Below are 25210 nucleotides of genomic sequence, written 5' to 3' on the forward strand. Positions count from 1 at the left end.
TAGATGCAGCCAGCTGTCCCCAGGAATGTACTTGCAAACTGAGGAGGTTTTCGCTTAGCTAGAAGCAAAGGGTTCGCCGTCACACGTGTCATCTTCGAGGCCCATCTGGATAGAGACCCCTCTTCCTGACTAGGAAAGAGTAAAGTTAAAGCACTTCACGAAGAACATTCACACTGAGTTTACAAATCTCGACTGTATCATAAGAACACGCCAGCCTTTCCCCAAACGGTTGCCCATTCAGTGGACACAGCAGGAAACGTTAAACTAGGAATTTTTGGTGAGGTAAAGGCAAATTGCACACAGCAGACACAGGAGGTGGGGCTTCGTATTCGCCCGCGGAGCTCAACACCTCGGAGCTGCTCCGACTTCAAGACAACAGATAACCCCTACGAGGCCTACCGCTCCACCCTGATGACATTAAACAAGCAAAAGAACGTTGAGGAACACCACACAGAAAAATGCACCTTTTTTTTTTTTTTTCATTTTACGCAAAACAGTTTCCAATCTATTACGTTTTAGTGTCAGAAACAAGTTCAGGGAGTGCTGTCCCCTCAGCTTCCCAAGGCATAAGGACAAGGATGCTGGCTTGCTCGCTCCAGCACGGATGCACCTAGACACGGATTGAAACGGTCCTACGCGAACCGGAAACCATAATACAGGTGTCACTCATGACAGGAAGGCAGCAGGCCACCCTCGGAGCTGCAGGCCACGGAACGTGAAGGGCTTTCCACGGAGACACCGACACCTCCTTCTAGGCCCAGACGAGTCAAGGTCCACGGAGGGCAATTCCAGAGCTGCCGTGCATCCGCGGAAAGCCAGAGCTGCCTTCTGTTCATGCCTTCCTCACGGCCTCGTGAAGCAGGGCCCGGCTTCTCCTCCATGCCAGGCAACTCTGCTGTCCCCACAGAGGGGACTGTAATGAGATGTCAGAACGGCAGCTGAGAGCTGTCTTGTCCCTCGGTTTCAAATCTTCACAGTGGCCCAACGGACAGGTGCCTTCACACCACGGAGGTACACGTCTTCCGCCGAGAGATGATGACAGCCTTACAGACTCCATCAAGGAATAAATACTCATTGAAAACAACTGTCAGACAAAGGTGGTGGGGGAGAAGGGAAAGAAATACACAAAGGAGAGATGTTTCTGTGGTTGTTTTCTCCGTGCCACCTCACTAGCCCTGCAGGGACGTTCCGGTGTGGGCGCCATGCCCTGCGTAGGTAGAAGGGTCTCTGTCCCAGGAAGGAGCTTATTTGGCCTCTTGCTTCTCCTGCAGTAGTGGGATAATCGACTCCCACGCCATGAGGCACTGCAATGACAACAGACACACACAGAGCATCAGCGCCGAGGTCCAGGTTTCAGGGTCAGCGTCTCCATTCTGCTTTGATCTACCCTCACACTGTCAGTCCTGCTGGGTCACCTCTGTCTAATGACACCTACATGTATTATCCAGAACTCGTAGAAAGAAGGGAGGCAACAGGTGTTTGTTTTGACTACATCTCCCGCCACCCCATCTCTACAAAAGACCGCAGCATCTCTACAAGGCCTACATGCACGGTCCATAAAGCTCATACCAGTGAGTGGAAATGTATTCACTGAAAGAAATTCCCTCCCTTCCAAAAGCAGAAGAGACTGCGGGCTGCAAACCCCTGGTGAGGCCCTAGGTTCCCGGCCAGGATGGAGACACTGCTCTAGGTGTGGGTGGTGCCAGCATGAGGATGTATTGGGTTGGCCAAGAAGTTCGTTCGGGTTTCCCCATACGATCTTGCGGAAAACCCTGAATGAACTTTTTGGCCAACCCAATAAGTCTTCTTGGAATGGGCCAGCCACCTGACTCAGAGGGGGTGGAAAACCCACTCTTCTTCAGCCACCTCGGATCTGCTTGTATGGGTCACTTCCAGATCTCCCAGAAGGGAAAATGGGGAAAGGAAACTCTATTGAGTTTTATCCTGTCCAAACACTGTTATGTATTTTACATAACTAGTCCTTGGAACAACTCTAGGAAGTAGAATTATTATTATTATTATTATTACACAAACACACATTTCATAGGTGGGGAAAATGAGACCCAGAGAGGTTAAAAAAAAATTTGCCAAAGACACACAGCTTATAAGTGGCAGAGCTCGTGACTCCATAGTGGATGTTCTTTCCACTACACCCATCCCTTTCACTCCAGATGCTTCAGAAGAGCCAAGAGCTTGGAAGATGCTAGCCCTCTCCGCTGCTCAGCAGAAACGATCCTCCCTTTGAGCAGTCTCTTGCATAAAGAGGAGAGAAGAACTACACAAGGCCTTTCTTAGAAGCAGCCCAAGGGTGAAGCAGGACTTTGTGCTAAGTCATTTGGGGCAGAGACCTGAGGATGGGGGAGGGGAGAGACATCCCTAGGTCAAGCCGGGGGAAGGAAGTGGTGAAATGGCTCCCTGCCTCCTTCCTTGGTGACTCTGAGGTTGGGGAAGAAGCTGGACTCAGACCCTGCCCTACAGAAGGAAGCCCGAGGAGCCTCGAGAAGCTTGCTGTCAGTGACAGACCCAGTGTGGGGTCCATGGCATCCTGGGTCCTGCTCCCTCCCTCGGCCTCATCTCTGATCTGGAAGGTTCTTCCATGTCAGTGATGGGAACCAAGGCCACACCAGCATTCTTTTTTTTTTTTTTTTTTTAGCGTTTTTCAAATGTATTTTACTATACAACTATTACGGAAACATTTTCACTGTAAAAAAATTCAAAAGCTACAAATGAAGCAAAAGGTCCCCTTGACCGCAGACCCAACTAAATACCAGCTTTCTTCACAAAGTTAACTACTGGACAAACGCTCAAGCTTTTTCCCGCCCCAGTACCCTGAAGTATGCTGCCCCCTTCGCCTGGATTACTTGCTCTTTGTCTCCGAGGCCAGGTTAAATGTTATTTCCTCAGACTGGACTTTCCTGCCCGCTCTGCTTGCCCCTTCCATCCTGATCTGAATGATGCCCCCTCGTCTTCTCTCCCAGTTTCCTGTTCTTTTCCTGCAGGGCACGTATCTCTCTGAGGAGGTGGGATTCTTGGAGTAACGTGTGTCCTCCGCTAGACGGATGGCTCCTTAATGGCAGGAGTCCTGCTGCTTTGCTTACCCATGTGTACCTGGTCCCTTGCACACAGACAGTACACAAAAAACATCTGTAAAACATACGTAGGAGCCAAGACAAGCCCCTGAGACAGTGGCCCTGTTTGTGGGATAGTGGGAGGACGCAGATAAAGCCCCTGGGTTTGAGTCCTGGGACCCGGGCCGTGGGAACACTGGAATTAATCACCAAGAGGAGGAATGGACATCCAACTGAGTCAGCTCTGGTGCAGCGAAAAGCGGGGGCAGAGTCAGGGCATGAGGGAAGGAAGCACCATTCACTGAGCGGCTACCATGTGCCAGGCATGTTCGAGGGGCTCAGGCATCATTTCACGGTTCCTTCATTAGCATTCAGTGGAGAAGGAGGATCTCTCCCACTCTACAGATGAAGAAACAAAGGCACACAGAGGTACCCAGTGTCTAAGGGCACAGTCAGTAGGAGAATGAGGCCTAACACAAAGGGATGTAGGATTGCACATGGAATGATCTTTCCAACTCTGGGCAGTGAGGACTGTCCCCAAAGATCCGTGATCTCTGTCCCCCTCACTGACAATTCAGTGGAAATTCTCAGACCTGTGGACCCAGCAGAACCAAGCTGAATCCTCGTTCAGTCATTCACAAGCCGAGTGACCTTGGGCAGTTTTAAAACCTTGCCAAGCTTCCATTTCTTTAGCTTTAAATTGAGAGCCCCTATAACCCACTTCATGGTGCCATGGCGAGGGTTAAGTCTAAACTGAATGAGATAACATATGCAAAGCATCCAGCCCAGGGCCCACAGACACCCAGCGGGGGCCCCATGAGAAAGGTACTGAGGAAAGGAGTATGCCACCACTCCCTTCCCTCTGAAACGGTCCTTCCTAAGACCTGGCAAGAAAGGGCCATTCCATGACTCTTTTCCGTAACCCTCCTCCAAATCAAGATGCAGACACACTGCCTCTGAACAGCAGCCAGAACCATCTAAGCTTTTGGAAAAGATGGATTCTTCTAGTTTGGAACAAGGACATGTTTCTAGAATTGTGGTAGGAGTAGCTGAGTTAATGCTTGTTCAGCTTGATTTCAAGTCCACAGGTTACCTGTTGAATTATAATTGGGCCATTCTTCATCTTCATTAAGCTTTTAAGAAATGTTAGGACTCATTAGCAGAAACGATCTAGAATTGGATGTGCTAGCAGCAAACTTTGACTGAGGATACTCGGCTGCAGCTTGATGACAGCCGTGTGTGTGTGTGTGTGTGTGTGTGTGTGTGTGTGTGTGTGTGTGTGTGTGTGTGTGTGTGTGTGTGTGTGTGTGTGTTGGGGGTGCTTAACTTGAAGTCCACAGATCAAGGGGACTCATGAAAAAAACTTTTTAATAGTTTTCCTTTGTAATCCTACATCCCTTTGTTTTAGGTATTTAAAAACAGTATTTTAAAGTCTATTTTTAAAAACAAGCAATATTCCGATAAGGGGTCTCTAGGCTTCACCAGATGACCAAAGGGATCTGTGGCACGATGAGAGGGAAGAACCCCATGTGTAGACGCACGGAAGAGCCCCCACCAACTGCGGACACCCCTGCGCAGCAGGCCTGACCGAATGGGAAGAACTATAGGGTTTGGAGGATAAAACCGCTGCTTCCATCAGCAGGGTGTGTCACTGAAACCCCTGTGGGCACCCAGCACCACACCTAGCGCAGCAGGGTGAGGACACACAGGGGTTGCTAAGACTAAACACATAAATTAAGGGAAGGAGATGGGCCTGACAGGATCCTTCTGGACTTCTGGCAGGCCATGACCAAAGGCTCTGGCTGTCAGAAATGCTTCCTTAAGGAGAAGACTGTCACCTTGGCAGCCTGCTCATTACCTTCTCGTAATACTGGATGTTCTTGTCGGCCATTCCCATGAGCAGCTGCCGGAAGTCCTGCCTCTTGTTGTTCTGCCACCTCTCCATGTCGGCTTTCAGATCAGCATTGAAACACTCCATCCGATCCTGACACTTCTCCACATCTGCTGGTACCTGGGAGGGGGACACATACATGGGAGCTCTGCATGTGTAACGGGAACCTCATGCCCCTGCGCTCACACATCTGTGAGAGGCCAGATTACTGCCTTAAAAGGCCATGAACACACTCCCTCCTCTGGAGACATTTATTTGCAGGCACTGCCTTGGCTTTCCAGGTGTAAGAAGGAATTCTGAGAAGTGTTATCCTGACCCAACTTTTCAAACATATCCAAGCCAAACAATGATTTGTGGGGGAAACACCCGCCTGTTTACAAACAGGAAGGAGAAACACTATGATTCAGAGTCATATGTCTTTGGTTCCTTTTAGGAGTTACCCATCCGTAAGTGAAAATGTGCGCAGATTTTGCAAGTGTACAGCAGTATCTGGTATCACGCTGCTATTCTCCCATGTCCCATACTGAAACTAGGAAAGAGGGTTTTCCATATCACATGAACTGTTCCATTACCTGTGAGGTTTGCCGACACCTACCCTCATTAACCAGAGAATCCACTGCAATAAGGAGACTACTGGCCCACTTTACAAATCAACTGGAGACTTTTCCACGTACCCCCAGATAACAGACAACCAAAGAATTAAAACTGGGTAGTTCTTGGGAAATGGGAGGAAAGTTGTTTATGCACGTCAAAAACTATGAAATGCAAAGAAGAAATACATAACAGGCTATTTCTAGTTTTTCTTAAGGAAGCTTAGAAGGCTTTCTCAAAATGGAACTAGGTCCCCTGATTTTCACAACTTTCATTTTGCTTTGGTGAGTTTCATCCATCCTGCACAGCTAGAAAGAAACGACCTGATGTTATACGAAGGTAACGGGGAAAGATCACCCTGGTGCCCAAAGCTGGCTTCCCTCCTAATTCAAGAGCTCTACTGGACTTTGATGGTGGCCGGGGGGGGCGGGGGGGGGGGGGGCGAGGTGTCAACACGCCCAGAGCTGGGACACACAGCCCCCTACCAAATGCCTTCCCCAAACAAGTGAGGCCTTGTACATTTTGTATGCTGGGGCCTCTGATCCCAAATGTAACCATCAAGGTCAAGCTCTACCAACCAGGGAAGTTTTGTACCCAGACCTTGTGGGCAAGGAGCCGACCCAGAAACAGCTCAGGCAAGGCCTAGCCTGGGGGAGCTGACCCCTTCAGGGCTTCCAAAGTGCTGAGGGCACTTGGCCGTCTGCCACCCAGGCCATTTGGCCATGCTGCAGTACGCAGGAGCAGGGAAAGTGGAGCTGCCTAGGTGACGGGTGAGGGGATGCAAATGTGTGTGCCTGGCATGGGCACTAAACGTGGGAGAGACAAGGATGAGTCAGAGAGGAAGATGTGGTCAGGCATCCTGGGCAACTTAAAAGCACAGGACTTTTGGGGATTCCCTGGCGGTCCAGTGGTTAGGACTCGGTGCTTTCACCGCTGTGGGCCCAGATTCGATCCCTGGTTTGGGAACTAAGATCCCACAAGCCACTCAGTGCCACCAAAAAAGAAGGAAGGAAGGAAGGAAGGAAGGAAGGAAGGAAGGAAGGGGAAAGAGAGAGAGAGAGAGGAAGGAAGGAAGGAAGGAAGGGAGGGAGGGAGGGAGGGAGGGAGGGAGGGAGAAAGAAAGGAAGAAAGAAAGAAAAAAAAACTTTTAAGAGGGAGGGGGAAGCTTTCTCCAAAGCACTTAAACTTCTGGAAGAAATTTTTAAAAGAACTCGATTGACCTGCTCCTGTTGGCCACCGCGGGGGAAACTGAAGTGAAAACAAGAGTGCCCAGGCTTTGTCTCTCCAGAGCATCCCTGACAAACATTGCAGGAACCAGCCTCAACAGGCACCCAGCAGACCAGTCTCCGGGCCGGCCTCCCCTCCCTCCCTGCAGGCACAGTCCAGTTCCTTTACTCCTCTCCTGGCCACTGCTCATTTTAGCATCTGGGGAAAAGTGCCCACGAACAACTTCCTGTTTGCTTAACAAAACTACTGCAGCAAGGAGGAGAGCAAAGCTCTGAAAGGAAAACCTCCCAGGACATGGTGAGGAGAGGGGGACTAGGAGTGCTCACCTAGGCAAGATTCCTGGGTCTCGCCTGGGGATGGAAACTCTGGATTTCATGACTGCCTGAGCCTCGACGTGGGAAATACATTTAGCTTATTGTTTTCCCAACACACTCCACGCTGGGCATGGGGGTACGTGCTTAGGTCTCAGCTGGCAAATCTTGTCTCAAGTCACCCACAGTCTAGTTGGGAAGAAAATGAACATGGCTTCACACTGAGGGGAGGTGTTTCAAGTGCTTTCACTTCACTCGGAGCCTGTGACACGCACACAGGAGGAGGAGCTGGGAAAGAGGACAACTTGGATGGGGGAGCCAGCTTCCTTGAAGAAATACCACCGAGGCGACTCAAAAGATGATGGAAGTGGGACCTGTGACTACAGAGGGACAGTACATGCAAGTGACAGAAGTGAGACCACTCCTGGACCCACTTCAGGAACAGCTCACAGGCCAAAGGCAGAGAGAGAGAGAACCCCAACTGGCGGGGAGAAGATGAGAAACCTGGGCCTCTTTCTGAAGGTCAGTGGTTCTGAGGCCCATTTAACTCCCGCATCCTTTTTGGAAAATAGAAAAGCCTTGTGCTTCCTCTCACTACAGAAACAGTTCTAGAGCCAGACTTCCAGGGTGTGAATACCGCACCTACCACCTCCTAGATGGGTGACGATGGGCCTCTCTACACCTCAGCTTCTTTTTCTGGATAATGCTCTCCACCTTATAAGGTTGGAATGAGGTTAGATGAGTAAGTATATGCATGAAACTCCTGGTGCCTGGCATGTGTTAAGCGCCCAACCAATATTTGTTAGCTCTGATCAGTATCAATATTATAAAGCATTGTTCACGGAAGATAATCTGTCATTTGCATAAGCCCTCAAGTCAAGAATATTTTACTGAACTTTCTTCCATGTCATATCAAAAGGTTTCTTTTTCATTTTCCAAATATAAAACATTATAATACTGTGAAATATGTTCCTTCAAACTTCATGCCACCCTTCACCCGTGCTACCTCACCCCAAGATTTCACCAGAGATGAGACATGAGTCAACACCAAACTATACTGGCTGAGATCACCCGCAGCACCCTGAAGCCAGGGTGATGGCTGGAATACCAGAACGGAGAGGACAGATCAGACCAACCTGGGGGAGACAGAACTGACAGATTTGGCAACTAACAGCACGTGAGAAGTAACACACAGAAAGTCAGAGAGGAGCCTAAAGTTTCTCTAGATTGGGTGACTAGGGTGGCAACAGACCACCATATGGCTCACAGTAAAGGACAGGTTCACAGACCAGATAAAGGAGGGCGCTGCAGCCATGGGAAGGGTGAGACCTCCCTCCACAAGGGGGCTGAGACAATTCAACAACAAAAAAAAACCAAATAGCCCATTTTAAAATGAGTAAAGGTCTTGAAAAGACATTTCTCCAAAGAAGTTATACAAATGGCCAACAAGCACATGAAAAGATACTCCACATCATGAATCCTTAGGGAAATGCAAACCAAAACAAAATAAGCTACCACCTCGCATCCATTAGGATGGCTACTATTAAAAACAAACAAACAAACAGAAAATACAAGTAATGGCGAGGATACAGAAAACTGGAACCCCTGCACATGTGGAAGAAAGTGTGGCAGTTCATCAAAAAATTAAAAACAGAATTACCATACGATCCAGCAATTCCACTTCTGGGTATATATTCAAAAGACTAGGGACTTCCCTGGTGGCGCAGTGGTTAAGAATCCACCTGCCAATACAGGGGACATGGGTTCAAGCCCTGGTCCGGGAAGATCCCACATGCTGTGGAGCAACTAAGCCTGTGGGCCACAACTACTGAACCTGAGCTCTAGAGCCTGTGAGCCACAACTACTGAGCCTGTGCACCACAACTACTGAAGCCCGAGAGCTCCAGGGCCCCGTGTACCACAACTACTGAGCTTGCGTGCTGCAACTACTGAAGCCTGTGCACCTGGAGCCCGTGCTCCACAACAAGAGAAGCCACTGCAATGAGAAGCCCGCGCACTGCAACAAAGAGTAGCCCCCGCTTGCTGCAACTACAGCAACAAAGACCCAACACAGCCAAAAAACAAAAAGGGTAGAAAATGAAATGGAGAAAAGCAAACAAACAAAAAAGACTGAAAGCAGGACCTCAAAGAAATCTCTGTACACCCATGTTCACTGCAGCGTTAATTTGCAACAGACAAAAGATGGAAGCAACTCAAGTGTCTGTCCACAGATGATAAATAAAATGTGACATATACATACAATGGAATATCATTCATCTTTAAAGAGGAAGGAAATTCTGAAACATGCTACAACATGGATGAAACTTGAAAGTCTTTAAGCAAAGACTTTCATTAAAAGCAGCAAGTAATAAGACCATGGCTATCAAACTAGTGTCTTTCACAGAAAGTGGCTTTTCCTTTAAGTGTTTCTGAAAATTTCTTAGGAGAGTCTTATCACTATGAAGAGTCTAAGGGCTTCGATGGTGGCACAATGGTTGACAGTCTGCCTGCCAACGCAGGGGACACGGGTTCAATCCTTGGGCCAGGAGGATCCCACATGCCACGGAGCGGCTGAGCCCGTGTGCCACAACTACTGAGCCTGAGCTCTAGAGCCTGCAAGCCACAACTACTGAGCCCACGTGCCACAACTACTGAAGCTCGTGCACCTAGAGCCTGTGCTCTGTAACAAGAGAAGCCACTGTAATGAGAAAGCTGCACACTGCAATGAAGGGTAGCCCCTGCTCACCACAACTAGAGACAGCTCGTGTGCAGCAATGAAGACCCAATGCAACTAAAAATAAATAAATAAATAAATAATAAATCCTAAAAAAAATAGTCTATAATTATATACATATTATTTGTTGTCACTGTAAAATCTCACACAGAAAAAAAAAATCACTAATAAGGTGAGAGTGAGAATTTAAGAACACTTAAACGCTAAGTGAAATAAGCCAGTCCAAAAAACCAAATACTACATGATTATGAATACAACAGAGGTATCTAGAGTAGTCAAATTCATAGAAACAGAAAGTCAAATGGTGGCTGCCAGGAACCAGAGGGAAGGAAACAGGGCCTTATTGTTTAATGAAAATGGGGTTACAGTTCCACAAGCTGAAAGGAATTCTAGAGATTGGTTGCACAACAATGTGAAATTACTTAACAGTACTGAACTGTACAATTAATAATGGTTAAGATGGTGAATTTTATGTTGTGTGTATCTCGCCATGATTTAAAAAACTGTTTCCCATATGGAGGAATAAAAGAGGGGGCTAAGGAGGGGAGAGTCGAAGGGTGGAAGTCATGGAAAAGCCTGCACGTATAGGGTTAACGAAGGAGTCAGCCAAAGTTACCAAGAAATACGGACAGGAAGTGAGTCAGCGCAGAGCCACAGAAGCCCAAGGATGGAGGGAGTCAGGAGAGGGCAGGGCTTAAAAAGAAGAGAACAAGAGGAGCTGGGTGAGCTGTCCGCACTGACCAGCTGCAGTAAGTTGCCCGACTTACAGCAGGCTGCTGGCGGCAGACGCTTGGGCGGGCATTCCTCTCGCTTGTGCTTCTTTTTGGATGGTGTCTTTGTGACAGCCAATTCACTGACCACTGACACCCCGCATTCCTTCTTATCTCAACGTTGTAATTTTCTGACTGAGGTACTGTTAGTTATGCTACCTTGTGTCTGCAGCGGGTAGAGACGGGAGTATCCACTGCTAACAGTCACGTGTGGCTGATCACAAGACACCAAGAAGGGAAAAGAACCTCCGGAAAAGACCTCAAAAGACAACAACTTCTAAATAGAGGACAAGCCTGCATCCTTCACACTCACTCCCCTGTCTCTCGTGAGAAGTTCCATTACGGAACACGGGTTGTGGAGCAATGGGAGAAGGGGAACACGGCACCAGAGGAAGCATGCGTGTGTGCTGGAGAGCAGGGGGTAATGTGAATTCACTCAACATTCACTGAAAAATGTATTAACGAGCTCTTTCCATGTACCAGGCATTTCTCGGCCCTATGACATAAATCTCTACCTAAGCATCCTTCTCAGAACTAGGCTGGAGGCGTCACACTGTCTGCTCCCATGATGACAGTAGGTTAATAAAGTCCCCAAAGATTATATAAGGCAGACGTGATCCCAGTACTGGGGGGACAAGTGCCAGGACCAGCTAGAGCTTCCTAACGGATGCTGTGTGAGCGCCGGCAGGATTATCCCCCCGGCCCTCTGGGAAGCCAGAGTTCCAGGCGGGTCACCTCCAGTTTCAAGCAACCTGGCCTTTGATCCCAGTATGCCATACAGACATTTCCACTTCCTGCGTGAGCTGTGCGGTGAAGAGAAGTCCAGAAAACACGGAGGCAGGGTAAACACTGAGAAGAAGCTACTGACTTTGGCAAACAGGAAGTCACTGGTGCCCTGAAAGAATGCTTTAAAAAAAAAAAAAAAGATCAAAAGAAACAAACTTCAGAGAATGGCAGGTGAGGAGGGAAACGTGAGTGCCCGCGTGGAGAGCAGATAGGCTGGGAACAGAGGAGCCGTGAGCTCCCCGCACCCGCTGAACGGACTCGCAGACACGGGCTGAAGAGCCAAAGGCAGGCCCCTGTTCTCTCCCCAGTCCTTCTAGCATCAGCCGCATATCTTACAAAAGCCGGAAGCCTCCCCCTCAACGAAGCTGAGATTGCTGGGAGCCCTCGTAGTGCAGATAAAGAGCTCTAACTTTGGAACCAGACACACCCGAGGTCCAATTCCAGCTCCACCATGTGTGAGCGCTGGCGTGTAAGTCATATGATTCCCAAGTCCCAGTTCCTCATCTATAAGATGGGAACCACACTGAGAGAAGGCAGTTGTAGGAATTAAATAAGGGAGGTGACAGAGCCCTGCCCTTCTGTGACTGATAAGTCTGGCTTTCTAAGCCAGGCTGAGATCTGTCAAAAGTACCTGGAAATGACAGATACCCCTGCAAAACTCTCAGGTCTGTCGCAGCTCCATATTAAGAAGTCTCCCTGTTCCTATCTGCTACTGCAGAACCGGAGCTCCTGCTGTCTGCCACATCCTCCCCATTCCAGAATGGTCACCATTCTCATGGGTCTAAGAGATCCTGAAGGTCCACAGCCTTCAAGAGGCTCATCCAAGTGACCCCAAGTGCTCCTTCCCCTCCTCACCTATGCGTACCCCGAGAAGCAACACGTGAGCACACCTTGTTTCTGCTCCACCCACCTCCACACCACACACCTCAGCCTCACGGTGATGCGACCCTCTTCCAACAGCCTCTTCACCCGGCACCGAACCCAGTACAAGGCTACCAGTGGGTCAGGGCCTGAAACAGCCCCTCTCTTTCTTTTTTAACCTTTTATAAAACATTCTCTCCTGGCATCCCTTTTTTGAAAATTTTTTGAACCAGTGACACACGAATATATTAGCATTTAAAAAGCGTCGAAGGCAGAACAGAGTAAAATGTGCACAGTCCTCCCATGCTTCACCCTCATACAAGCCCACGTCAGAGTACGCTTCCCGTCTAGTTTTAAATGCAATCCCTCGGCCCCTTTGTTTCTGGTAATAGCTTTGTTTCTAGCTTCTAAGGAGGGGAAAATTCTCAGATTTCCCCAAGTCTGCGGTCCTGACAGATGCAGCAAAGGCAGCCAGCCCCCGACTAAGTGCCTATAATTTCTCTAACCTCAAAAGTAAAATGAGGAAAGCCAAGTCTGCACATTCAAAGCTCCATCTGCCTGAGTATAAACCACTTCAGGGTCTGCTGAGTTTCCTCAACTTAAAAACAAAGCAAAACTTCAAGTTCTATGATACAAACATTTTCCCTCGGCTCTAGGGGCCTCATCGCTGCCTGTTCTCAGCGCACACTGAGAAGCGGCAGCCATGGCGCTCAGGCCTCCGTCCTAAGACGTCCACTCCAGTGTGAAATCCCCATGAGAAACATGGAGAGCCAAGAGGCCGTTTCCTTCTTCTGGGTTATGGAGACATGATCAGATTATTTTTTTCCCCCAATGTTATACATTCACTGACAAACAATGTTAAACTTGTAAACATCTTGTTGCTTGAATTACATGTAAGATTACATATTTTAAATTATACAACACAATCAAACCTTAGAGAAAACCGGGAGTGACAGTTTAGACGCACATATATGAAGTTTTCATTACAACAGACTGTCATTTTATAAATTCGATTTTTAAAAATGGAATTTTAACAATTACATATTTGTTTCTCTAAACAGGAAAAAAAAAAGGAAGCTTGATACTGAAATTCTCAAATTCACATTTCTCCTGAAAAGTCCTTTTCTTCTGAAGGAATTCCCTTCCCTCTAGATTATTTTCAGTGATGACATTTTGATATCTCTCCATGGCTTCACAAAAAATCAACTTTCCTTCACTCGTCACAGCAACTTTTCAAGATTTCACCTCAAAACAAAGTCAGCCCCCAGACTCCCTCAGATCTTCTGTTAACATGCCCAGACCTGGGGCGTCCCCTGGAAAAACTCCCCATCTTTCGGTGGGAATCCTCTCCTTCCCGCAGCCCTGAGATGGACCTCTGAGCAATCTTGCTCCCAGGACAGTGAGGAACAGTAGAACTCGTTGAGTCCTGGGGGGAGAGTCACCCCTGACCCGCTTCCTGAGACCTGGCTTTTCTCTCACCACCAGCAGCTCTGGAAAGTGAAGCTCAAAACATAAAACATTAAACAAAGCACAGCAAAATCTTAAGCTACTCATTTCCTACAGCAGGTCTCTCCCCGCTGATGGATGATCAGGGCAGACAGACATCTGGGAGGCATTCGGAAGCAGGGGACACTTTGGGACACAAGAAAACAATGCCCCCAACAGTGCAGTCAGAAAAAACATTATTAATAATTAAAAAACAAAAACAAAAACCGTAAGTGGCAACAAACTCTGAGAACGAAGCTCTCATTCAGCATTCCTACCAGAGGCAACAGGAGCTAGTTTGGAAAACGGAGGATCCACCAGTGGAGCACCGGTTACTACATCAGACCCTGGGCTCAACGTTCCATCGTCACAGCAATCCCACAAAGGCTAATGAGCAAACCAGTCCAAGCTGGGGGACAGAGCTGGGATTCAAACCCACGGCCACGTGATGCTAAATCCTGTGCCCTGTCTACCAAATTGTGGTCCACTTGGACAGGCTGCCGCCCGAGCCCTCCTCTGCCCACCAAAGTAGTGGCTGCTCCAGACCCCAAACTGGAAACGCAATTTCTGCTGCCCCCCACTGCTGGATCACACTCACTGGTACATGGTCGTGACAGCCCCTGTTTCGTTAAATATCACCAGTGCTAAATAAGTAGCCACGTTTACTCTGGCGTGGCTCATTGTCCCACCAGAGAGAAGGAAGGCAGCACTGCCTCCCCACGGTGTGCTGAAAGTGCAGGCATGTTTGAGACCTACTGGTTGGTCTCACTGGCTGGAGAGAAATCCTTCCCCCTCTTGTAAGAACTCCTGTGGCCAAGAGAATGAGTCATATGGGTAAGTGATGCTCCAGGGAGGGGAGAACAGCAGCAGTAGAAAGACTGCAACACCCACGGGGAGGAGCAGGGAAGTCACCCAGGCGAGCAAGAAGGGGAGAGCACGAGGCGGGAGCCCCCGAGGCTCAGCCAGGTGGAACACGGGAGCCAGAAACAGCTGTTTCCTCTGCTCCATCCGCTCCAAGGTGGGTGTGACCTACAGGCAGCCACCAAGCCAGGGCGCAGTCAACATTTAATTCGGCCTATTACTCATAACCTTTAGCTCCTGTCTTTGGAAAGCAACCGTCCCAAACAGGGCTGGGCACATACTAAATGCCAAAACCAGCCCCTGAGAAAGCTTGTATTTGGTGCTGAGCAGGTACAAATGCTGAGAGAACTATTTAAGGGACATCTTTTAAATACAGGATCTTCAGCTTCTAAACTAGGCTAGTGCAGAACTTGCTGTCTCTCCTTCCGTCCCTAGCCAGGAAAAGTGACTCCTATGCTTATATTTAGAAGCTAAATTGTTAAGAGTGAACTTTTTAAACACAGTATTCCATGTCATTCCTTTAAATGGGACTGAGACGTGGGCCCAGCAGGCAGTACCGTGTTCCAAAATTTCAGAGGGACAGCTAGGAGCTGGCCAGCGGGACAGGCAGCTGAAGGCTGAGGGCAGCCATTCACACGGTGCTGCAAAGGGCTCACTCTCAGCTTCCGTGTTTCTCTCCTCCTGGGCTGGTTACAGTTTGTGGAGCAGTCCGCGAACCACACTTTTGAGAACACTGATCGAGACTGTTCTTCCCCTTTCTCCTCACAGGAACTGCCCATGAATGACAGAGCTGGAAACCTTAAAAAAAAAATCCCAGGAAAACAGCAGACAACTCAACCCCCACTGTACACTAGACATAAAAGGGACCAAACAGAGGAAAAGAACAGCATCGACCCCGCCCAGCTGGCACTGACCACCTTGGTCATGTGGATCTAGGGACATGAATTCACGTGGCATCGGCAGGGCCTCACCGCCCGCAGCAGACCGCCCACCCCGGGGGGCTCCCCCGACCTTGGGCCGCTCTTCCTTCCTCAGAGCCACAGCTTCCAGTTTGGCTTCGTACTCGGCTTGCACTTGGTCCCTCTTCTTCAGCACGCTCTGTGGGAGGGAGAAAGGGAAGCGTGAACACAGCTGTCGCCTCTATACCCCGTTCCTTCCTGAATCATGGCCCCAGCCCCAGCCACGTGCTCCTAGGACGGTCTGGCTGCGGCGTGACACAGGCTCCGGAGGCAGCAGAGGTGGAGGAGGGAGAACGACGCTCAGAGATGGAGCTTTCTAGCGAGTAACTCAGCCTCACGCTGAAAGTGACAGAATCCCAGGGAAGGGCCAGTGGGGGATGGGAGGAGCAGTGCCCACCACCAGGCAGGTGGACGAGAGGGCTCTCAACCTCTGTGCACAGAGAACTCAGCTGTGCGGAGATGTGCAGCCTGGCAGGTGACAAGACGGGACGTTCTCTGAACTGTTCATGGAAAAGTCTAAGTGAGAGAGTTCTTGTCTCTTTAATTCATCAAGCTGATCCCTGGTGGACTGATTTGCATACTGGTCCACTATTAGCTACTTCTCCGTCCTCTGTTCTGGGTCGGGTATACAAAGAGCAAAGAGATACGGCTGGAACCTCAGGGGTTCTGGCTAGGGGAGAGGTGCAGACACGGGAAGAGGCTGCTTGGGCTCACAGAGCCTCGGACGAGGCCAGGATCCCTGCAACCGTGCAGCGAGCCTGCCAGAGTGAGCGGTGACCGGGCTCAGGAGCCAGCCTGGGCGGGATGGTGCGGGGAGGCAAGCCAGGCACCCAGGACGCCAAACTTCAGGAGACACTCAGTCCTGGGCCTGTGCAAGTACAAGGCTGGCGCCTGAGTGTGTTTCCCTACATCTGTGCCCTGGGCGCCTCCCTGGCCTTACCTGCTCCTGGCTCTGCCGCTAAGACCTCACCAGGTGGAACAGGAAAGCTTGCGGTCGACCCTCTAGAAAAGCATCTGCTTCATCTAAGGGTTTCTTTTTCCTTCTTTTAGTAGAACCACAAGTGGCAAACTGAAAGTTATAAGAACTTTCTTTGCCACTAACTCAGAAGACGCAAACTGCTCTGAGAGTTTCTAACTCTCCCATTTTCCAGCAGCGCGTGCAGTCGGGGCAGGAAGGCGCCACTCCTTGGCTAAAGCAGTGGACACCTTGTGTCCCTACCATGTGCTGAAAGGTGATGAGTGACTGAATCACTGAGAATGCTCTGGGGACAGCCTTCTAATGGAAAGCGTCAACATGGGACCTCAAGTCTCCCCTGAATACGTATTTACTTGGCGAAGTGTTTCACCACGAGAAGAACATGAGGTAAAACTCGCAACAGTTTGCCACTTGGCTTTCTAGGTGCTCTGAGGTTCCCTCTGCACACTCATCAGCCTCCGAGCAGGAACGCTGACGGTGCTGTTTGCAGAAATTTCTGCTGTGATGGAAACACTCCACGATCTGCACTGTCCAGTACAGCGGCCGCTAGTCCCATGTGCCGACTAAGCTCTTGAAATGTGGCTGGTGTGACTGAGGCACTGGATTTAAATTTTTATTTAATCTTACCTAATTTGAATTTAAACTGAAATAGCCACCTATGGCAAGTTCGCTGCCGTATGGGACAGAACAAATCAATAAAGTAAAAACAAAAGAACAAAAAAAGTAAAAACAAAAGAAAAAACCAGGGGTCCTTCCTGGATATCATAGAGCCGCAAGTATTCTAAATCTATTGGTCTGGTATCAGCAGTAGCTGCTCTCCATGGAGATGTAAATGTGGTTCCCTGGGGGACGAGGGGTGGGAGGAGAAAGCGGCACTGCCATGTGCTCGCTTCACAGGACGCTGCACATCTTCCTGGGAGAAGCACACGTATCCAAGCTAGGAATAGGGTTCCAGGAACGAGGATGAGTTGTCGCACCCGGTTCTGCTCCAAGTCTCTCTGCTGAGGCTGCCCAGGCCTCCAGGCAGGCAGGGGGGTGAGAGGAGCCCTGGCAGCTCCACTCAGCTAAAGTATCTCCTCTCTCTACCCCCAAAGCAGATGGGGCGACCCCCAAGATTCAGCCATACTTTCCCCGGCCCTTACCTCTATCGGCCACTGCAGCCCCAGCCTCACCTGGAGCAACCAGAATGCTGCCTTCTCATGCAGCCTAACTGGAGGATTTGGTCTAACATCCCTACCTCACTGGGCAGCAGAAAAAACTCACAACAACAAAAGCTCACAACTACCCGGCAGAGGTGAAAGGGTGCCATTCCCATTCTACAGGAAGAACACTAAGGCATCGTGGAGGGACCTCGTTGAGGCCACACCACGGGCTAAGAGCACAGTGGTGACTCGCTCAGGCTTCTCCTGCTGCATTCCAGGACAGAGCGTGGTTCCCCAGCCGACGGCAATCCAACCGGGCTAAAGGCTGGGAAACCTGTTATGAATCAAGATAAACTGGTGAGGACTACCATCCTTATTGGGAGCACCTTTGCACACCGTGAGCGATGTCCTGAAGGGACTGGCCTCCCACCCGAAATGGCACAAATTCTGCCGATAAACCTGGCCACACGAGCCTGTGGTTGAGGGGGCCTGAGCCTGCAATGGAGTGAAAGGGCCAAGATACTGAGTCAGCATCTGCAGAGAAGTTCCTCCATCACCGAGTGACAAGCGAAAGACATTTACCACCTGAGCTTCTCGCAGAGATCTGCAGGGATCTCGGATTCTAGTGGATACCAGAAATCGACAAGGTGAAGTGCACGGAGACAGTTGCGTCCCACACTGTGTCCCTCTGCTCCTGGCTACACAGCCATTCTCACCCTGCTTCTGCCGTAACATTTCTTCCTTCACTTACCCAAGTGCTCGGGATACAGCAGAGAGCAAAACACACAAAACCCCTGCCTTCATGGAGCTTACATTCTAGACGGGAGGCAGATAATACACAAGTAAAATACATCCATATAGAGCGTGTAAGTTGTGCTCGGTGTCCAAGGGGAAAAATAAAACAGGAAAGGAGGATGTAAAGCCCTGAGCGTTTGGGAGATGGCGAACTGTACCCTGGGTGGCCAGGGAGGACCTCGATGAGAGGTGACTTTTAATTAGAGACATGGAATAAATTTCTCTCGAACACTATATATATTTTTTTAATGTAGAGCATTTCATCACGGTTTCAAAATGGTCCTAGGAATCTGGAACTTCACTACGCTTCTTTCCAAATGCAGAGAAAAAATATGATTCATTTAATAAATAAATTGCAAGGAAAAACAGAGGGGGAGGGAGTCTTAAAACATTTAAGAAACATATCAAGCAATGTATGGATTTTATTTACACCCCAATTTGGAAAAAAATATTAAAAGTGTCTGAGAGAACTGGGGAAACTGAACACTGGATATCTGAAGAAATATTAAGGGAAAAATCTGTTTAGATGTGATAATAATGTGGTCCTTTTTCTTTTTTAAAAGAACGTATTTTAGAGATATGTATTTTTGTATGAAGTGATGTGATGCCTGAGATCTGCTTTAAAATAACCCAGGGGGTGGGGGCTGGGAGCGGGTGGGAGGAGAGCTAGAACAAGATGGACCGAGAGTGGGCGGCTGCTGAAGCCAGCTGCTGGGTACGTGGGGGACTGTTATACTTCCCCTCTACTTTTGCACATATCTGAATTTTTCCATAATAAAAAAGTTAAGCAATGGAAACATACCACCTGTCATCCAACATGTTTACATTACAAATTAATAACAGCCATAAAACAAAAGCGTTTGGAAGTTAGATCATAGATATGTCCTGTGGTTTGGCTCACAACATTTGCGCTGGATTTTTTCCAAGCAAGTGCCAGGATGGTCAGTATCAACAAAAAAAGCCCAACACCCAGGAAACAGGAGAGTCTCCACCCCCAGAATTCATGCTCACGTCTCCCCCTGAGGAGGCTGTGGGCTCACAAACCTGGAGGAGGAGGAAAAGGCAGCCCCAAAACAGCCCCCATGCAAATGGTCAGCAGCTACCAAAAAGCCTCCCTGGGTCCAGAAGGTTTTTAAGTGTCAGATCCATTTGTAAGAGGAACATTAGGCTGCAGGATTGAGAAAGTATATGAGAGCAGCAGGAACAGCTCAGCCACACGGAGAGAATTACAGTACAGAATGGCTCATATTCTGGTACACCAAGGGCTGACAGCCAGAAAGACCCAGGAGGAATCTGTGTAGAATAACGAGTGTTCAGTAATACGGAAGCTCAAATGAGAATAAAAATCAAACACCAAAAACCAAACAGAACCCAGACTCACAGGGACAGAGAACAGATCGGTGGTTGCCAGAGGGAAGAAGGGTTATTAGGAGGGTTACAAAATGGGTGAAGGGGATCAACGGGCACAAACTTCCAAGTATAAAATAAATAGGTCATGGGATGTATTGTATACATGGAGAACATGGCCAATAGTACTGTGGTAACTTTGTAAAGTGACAGAGGGGGTACCTAACTTATTTTGGTGATCGTTTTGCAACGTTTACAAATGTGGAATCACTATGCTCTACACTGGAAACTAATATAATATTGCATGTCAAATATACTTCAATTTTTTTATTTTTTAATAATTAAAAAAACACCTGACACCCAACACAGCCCTGTGGCCTGTCTTTGGGTGCCCCTCTCTAGGAGAGCATTTTCCTACAGGCAGGAAAATTAGTCTGAATTCGGTCTTGGTGACACAATTTCTGATTAAATGACTGCACTTACTTAGGTTGCCCCTTTCAACATACTCTTTTTACACATTCATTCTCTGATGACAGACAACCTGTGAGTTAAATTTCCTAGGACAATGCTGGCAATACTAAAACCACACATTTTGCCTTAGTTTTTAAAAATATTTGTTACAGAAAATTTAAAAAATAAAGGAAAACGTAGAGGAGGGGGAAAAAAGCACCCACAATCTCATCTTTCAGGGACAACCAGTAACACGTTTTATCTTCATTTCCAGTCTCTTCTTGAATGACTCCTCAGTTGTTTCCGAATTCTCTGTTTTCTCTTCCTGGTACCTCTGATTTTCAGATGTTGGATATTTGAAATATAATCTCATTCTTATTTTTCTCTCCAGTCCTCCATCTGTCTTTTTGTTTCACTTTATAGTGATTTCCTTAACTTCTTCCAACTCTTCTATTGACTTTTTTCCATTCTATCATGATCTTCGTTTCCATGAGCTCTTTGTTTATTCTCTGGATTTTTAAAAATGCGTGTTTTTTGGCTGTGACATCTCTTCTCTTTCTGAAGATATGAATGCTTGTTTTTTCCTGGAAATTTTCTTGTACCTCAATGATGCTTTATGTTTTTCCTTCTTTGTATTTACTTGATTGTTCATATTAGAATCTTCCCTTGAATATCTGGTGACCCTTATCTGCACTTGCCCAAGAGGGAAACACTAAAAAATTGGTTGAAAGTTCTCTCTCATCGAGGGCTTGCTGACGGCTCTCCACAGGGACTCTGCTGGGTCATGTCACTAAGGATTCCCCATTCCTCTCAATATCAGTGTATTCTAGTCTCTTCTCCCAGCCTGTTTAGATTTTTTCTAAAAGGCTCTTCTAATCCTTGCAGGGAAGGCATAAGACTGAGAGCCAAGCAGAGGAAGATGACTGAAAGTCTCAACTTTCAGAAACCTTTTGCTTTTGATTTTAGGATTTTAGCCCCCACCCTCAGCGGTGCCTGGTGTCCCTTGGCCTAGAGACCCTCTATTTGTTATTACCCCCTCCAGAGAATACACCTCCAGCTCCGCCTGAGTGGGAAAGGGACAGTGGCCCCCGTGTGAGGAGGGAGGACAGAATCGGAAGCGCTAACTGCTTCTTAAACAGACTCCTGACTAATCCTTCTCTTCAGCTGCATCTTCCCCTCAGTCCCAGAGGTACCTGGTGCTGCCAATTCTTGACCTTTCTGAAGGAGCCCACGGTGTAAACCAGGTGGCTTCCCGGTTTTTCCCCACAGTCTGCTTAGGCAGCTTTGAGTCACCTGAGTCCCCATCACCTCTCAGCTCCCTTTTAGTTCCTGCTGCTACTGTTTTCCTTCCTGCTCCTCTGCCTTTGTGGACTTATGTCTTTAAAAAAAAATCATCCTAGTGTCATTTCGGTTTCATGAAAAAGAGGAAGTTTCAATGTGTATCCAGTCTGCCCTAACTCGGAATCTCAGAGTTTCCCTTTTTATATTTTTCTAATTTTTAAAAACATTTGAGATCATCGTGTACATTTCTACATCCTGCTTCTTCACATTTTCAAGAAATTAGGCCCTCAGTCTACAATCACTTTTGAGGACTTTTCTCCCGCAAATCAATCTTCCAGAAAATCTCCTTTTTAGTTTTTGAAAGGCACCAGAAGTAGGCAACCTAAGGCACAGACTAGTCACTTGACTCACTAGCCCCACCTTTTGGCCCCTGAGGGGAAAAGGTGGGCAGGCCAAAAAAACCATCTGGCAATTAAATGACCAGCATTTGAAAAGAGCTATCCTGGAATGTTGCTCAAAGTATCTCCAACTCAAAGACAAACTGTCTTCAAACCCAAACTTCTGCATCCACATCTTACACCTCTAATAATGATCAGCAATGATTTCCATATTATTAAACCTGATGGCCACTGTTTTAACGTGCTCTTTCTAAAAGCATTTCTCTTGGCTTCCCTAAGGTCATCCTCTACTCTTTTTTTCGTACTACACTGACCATTCCTTCTCAGGCTCCTTTCCTACTTGTTCCCCATCCCCCACCCGCACCCCCAATTAGGTGCTGGACCACTAAATACTGCCAATGCCTCAGGAAGTGTCGTGGACTCTTTACCTTGATCTCATCTCGCCAGATAATCTCCCCAACTCTCAGAGATTTAAACACCATCTATACACAAATGACCCGCAAATTTTTATTCCCACTCTGAACTCATAACCAGCTGCCAGGACATCTCCACTTTAACGACTAGCAGACATCTTCTTAACTGAATACGGCCACAACACCTTGATTCCCAACTGCCCAACCTGTCCGACCCCAAACTTCCCCATCTCACTAAACGGGACCAGGATCAACGTAGATGCTGAAGACAAAAACCCAGGAGCCATCCTCAATTCCTCCATTTTTCACTGCACATTAATACAGTAGCAAGTCTAACTGGCCCTTCATACAAAATATATCCCAAATCCACCCACTTCTCCAAGCTCCACTGTCTCAGTTATCTGCCACCTGACTCCCTGCAACAGTCTCCTAATGGTTTCTGGACCTCCTCTCCCCTCCCCCGCAACCCATTCTCCATACTGCAGCACTACTACTCTTAAAGTAAAATCTGTATCCTGTCATTTCCCTGCATGAAACCAAATGGCTTCCCTTTAACTCCTAAGAACAAAATCCAGACTCTTACCAACTGTGGCCTTTAAGATACTAGCGTATTTCCTAGCCTTTACTTCTCTCTTTGACCTCCCCACCTCCCACCTGCTCCCTTGCTCAACTGGCTCCACTCACACGGGTCTTTACCTTATCACCCACTCCTCTGACTCTCACCTCACTAGTCATCACCAAGACCTCTGAGATAAGCACGCTCTTTGACTTGTAGATAAACCTATCTCTTAAAAATAACAAGATACATGACATACAACAGTTATACATCTGTAAATTTTCTAAATGCACCACACTGCCAACTTCAATTAAATATCTGCCAACTATGAATGAGGCAGTGTGGGATATGAAGTATAGGGCCCTTCCCTACCCTTCTTAAATAAAGCTTCTCCAACTCCTGGCCTGGTCACAATGATGCCAACACTCAAAAAGCATTGCCAGGAAGCAGGCAAAAGACCTCTACGCAGAAAACTATAAGACACTGATGAAAGAAATCAAAGACGACACAAACAGATGGAGAGACATACCATGTTCTCGAATTGGAAGAATCAACATTGTGAAAATGACTATCCTACCCAAAGCAATTTACAGATTCAACGCAATCCCTATCAAATTACCAACAGCATTTTTCATAGAACTAGAACAAGAAATCTTACAATTTGTATGGAAACACAAAAGACCCCGAAGGGCCAAAGCAATCTTGAGAAGGAAAGACAGAGTTGGAGGAATTAGGCTTCCTGACTGCAAACTATACTACAAGGCCACAGTGATCAAGGCAGTATGGTACTGGCACAGAAACAGAAAGGAAGATCAATGGAATATAATAGAGAACTCAGAGGTAAACCCAAGCACATATGGGCACCTTATCATTGACAAAGGGGGCAAGAATATACAATGGAAAAGACAGCCTCTTCAATAAGTGGTGCTGGGAAAATTGGACAGCTACATGTAAAAGAATGAAATTAGAACACTTCCTAACACCATACACAAAAATAAACTCAAAATGGATGAAAGACCTACATGTAAGGCCAGACACTATAAAACTCCTCGAGGAAAACATAGGCAGAACACTCTATGACATCCATCAAAGCAAGATCCTTTTTGACCCACCTCCTAGAATCATGGAAATAAAATCAAGAATAAACAAATGGGACCTCATGAAACTTAAAAGCTTTTGCACAGGGAAAGAAACCATAAACAAGACAAGAAGACAACCCTCAGAATGGGAGAAAATACTTGCCAATGAAGCAACAGACAAAGGATTAATCTCCAAAATATACAAGCAGCTCATGCAGCTTAATACTAAAAAAGCAAATAACCCAATCCACAAATGGGCAGAAGACCTAAATAGACATTTCTCCAAAGAAAACATAGAGATGGTTAACAAACACATGAAAAGATGCTCAACATCACTCATCATTAGAGAAATGCAAGTCAAAGCCACAATGAGGTATCATCTCACACTGGTCAGAATAGCCATCATCACAAAATCTAGAAACAAGAAATGTTGGAGAGGGTGTGGAGAAAAAGAACCCTCCTGCACTGCTGGTGGGAATGTAAGTTGGTACAGCCACTATGGAAAACAGTTTGGAGATTCCTCAAAAAACTAAAAATGGAACTACCATATGATCCAGTAATCCCACTACTGGGCATATACCCAGAGAAAACCATAATCCAAAAAGAAACATGTACCATAATGTTCATTGCAGCACTATTTACAATAGCCAGGACATGGAAGCAACCTAAATGCCCATCAGCAGATCAATGGATAAAGAAGATGTGGCACATACATACAATGGAATATTTCTCAGCCATAAAAAGGAATGAAATTGAGCTATTTATAATGAGGTGGATAGACCTAGAGACTGTCATGCAGAGCAAAGTAAGCCAGAAAGAGAAAAACAAATACCGTACGCTAACTCATATATGTGGAATCTAAATAAATGGTACTGATGCACCCAGTGACAGGGCAAGAATAAGGATGCAGATGCAGAGAATGGACTGGAGGACATGGGGTTGGGGCAGGGGGCAAAGGGGAAGCTGGGACGAAGTGAAAGAGTAGCATAGACATATATACATTACCAACTGTAAAATAGATAGCTAGTGGGAAGTTGCTGTATAACATAGGGAGATAAACTCAATGATGGGTGATGCCTTAGAGGGCCAGGACAGGGAGGGTGGGAGGGAGTCGCGGGAGGGAGGGGATATGGGGATATATGTATAAATACAGCTGATTCACTTTGGTGTATCTCAAAAACTGGTACAAGAGTGTAAAGCAATTATATTCCAACAAAGAGCTTTAAAAAA

The 25210-nt window shown here is 47.4% G+C and overlaps 1 protein-coding gene across 3 annotated transcripts in view; it reads right to left on the reverse strand.

The window, feature by feature from the left end:
- Window positions 1-447: 447 nt before the first annotated feature.
- The window catches only part of SNX30 (sorting nexin family member 30), a 101778-nt gene continuing 77015 nt past the window's right edge, over window positions 448-25210 (reverse strand). For all 3 annotated transcript variants that reach the window (XM_057720285.1, XM_057720284.1, XM_057720286.1), the window contains exons 7-9: window positions 15596-15682; window positions 4927-5079; window positions 448-1304 (exon numbers count right to left, since the gene is read on the reverse strand). In XM_057720285.1, the coding sequence (XP_057576268.1) occupies window positions 1245-1304; window positions 4927-5079; window positions 15596-15682 (300 nt within the window). In that variant the 3' untranslated portion in view covers window positions 448-1244. The remainder of the gene's footprint in view (window positions 1305-4926; window positions 5080-15595; window positions 15683-25210) is intronic.

This window comes from Hippopotamus amphibius, chromosome 2 (genome assembly GCF_030028045.1).
Source record: "Hippopotamus amphibius kiboko isolate mHipAmp2 chromosome 2, mHipAmp2.hap2, whole genome shotgun sequence".
NCBI lineage: Eukaryota > Metazoa > Chordata > Mammalia > Artiodactyla > Hippopotamidae > Hippopotamus > Hippopotamus amphibius.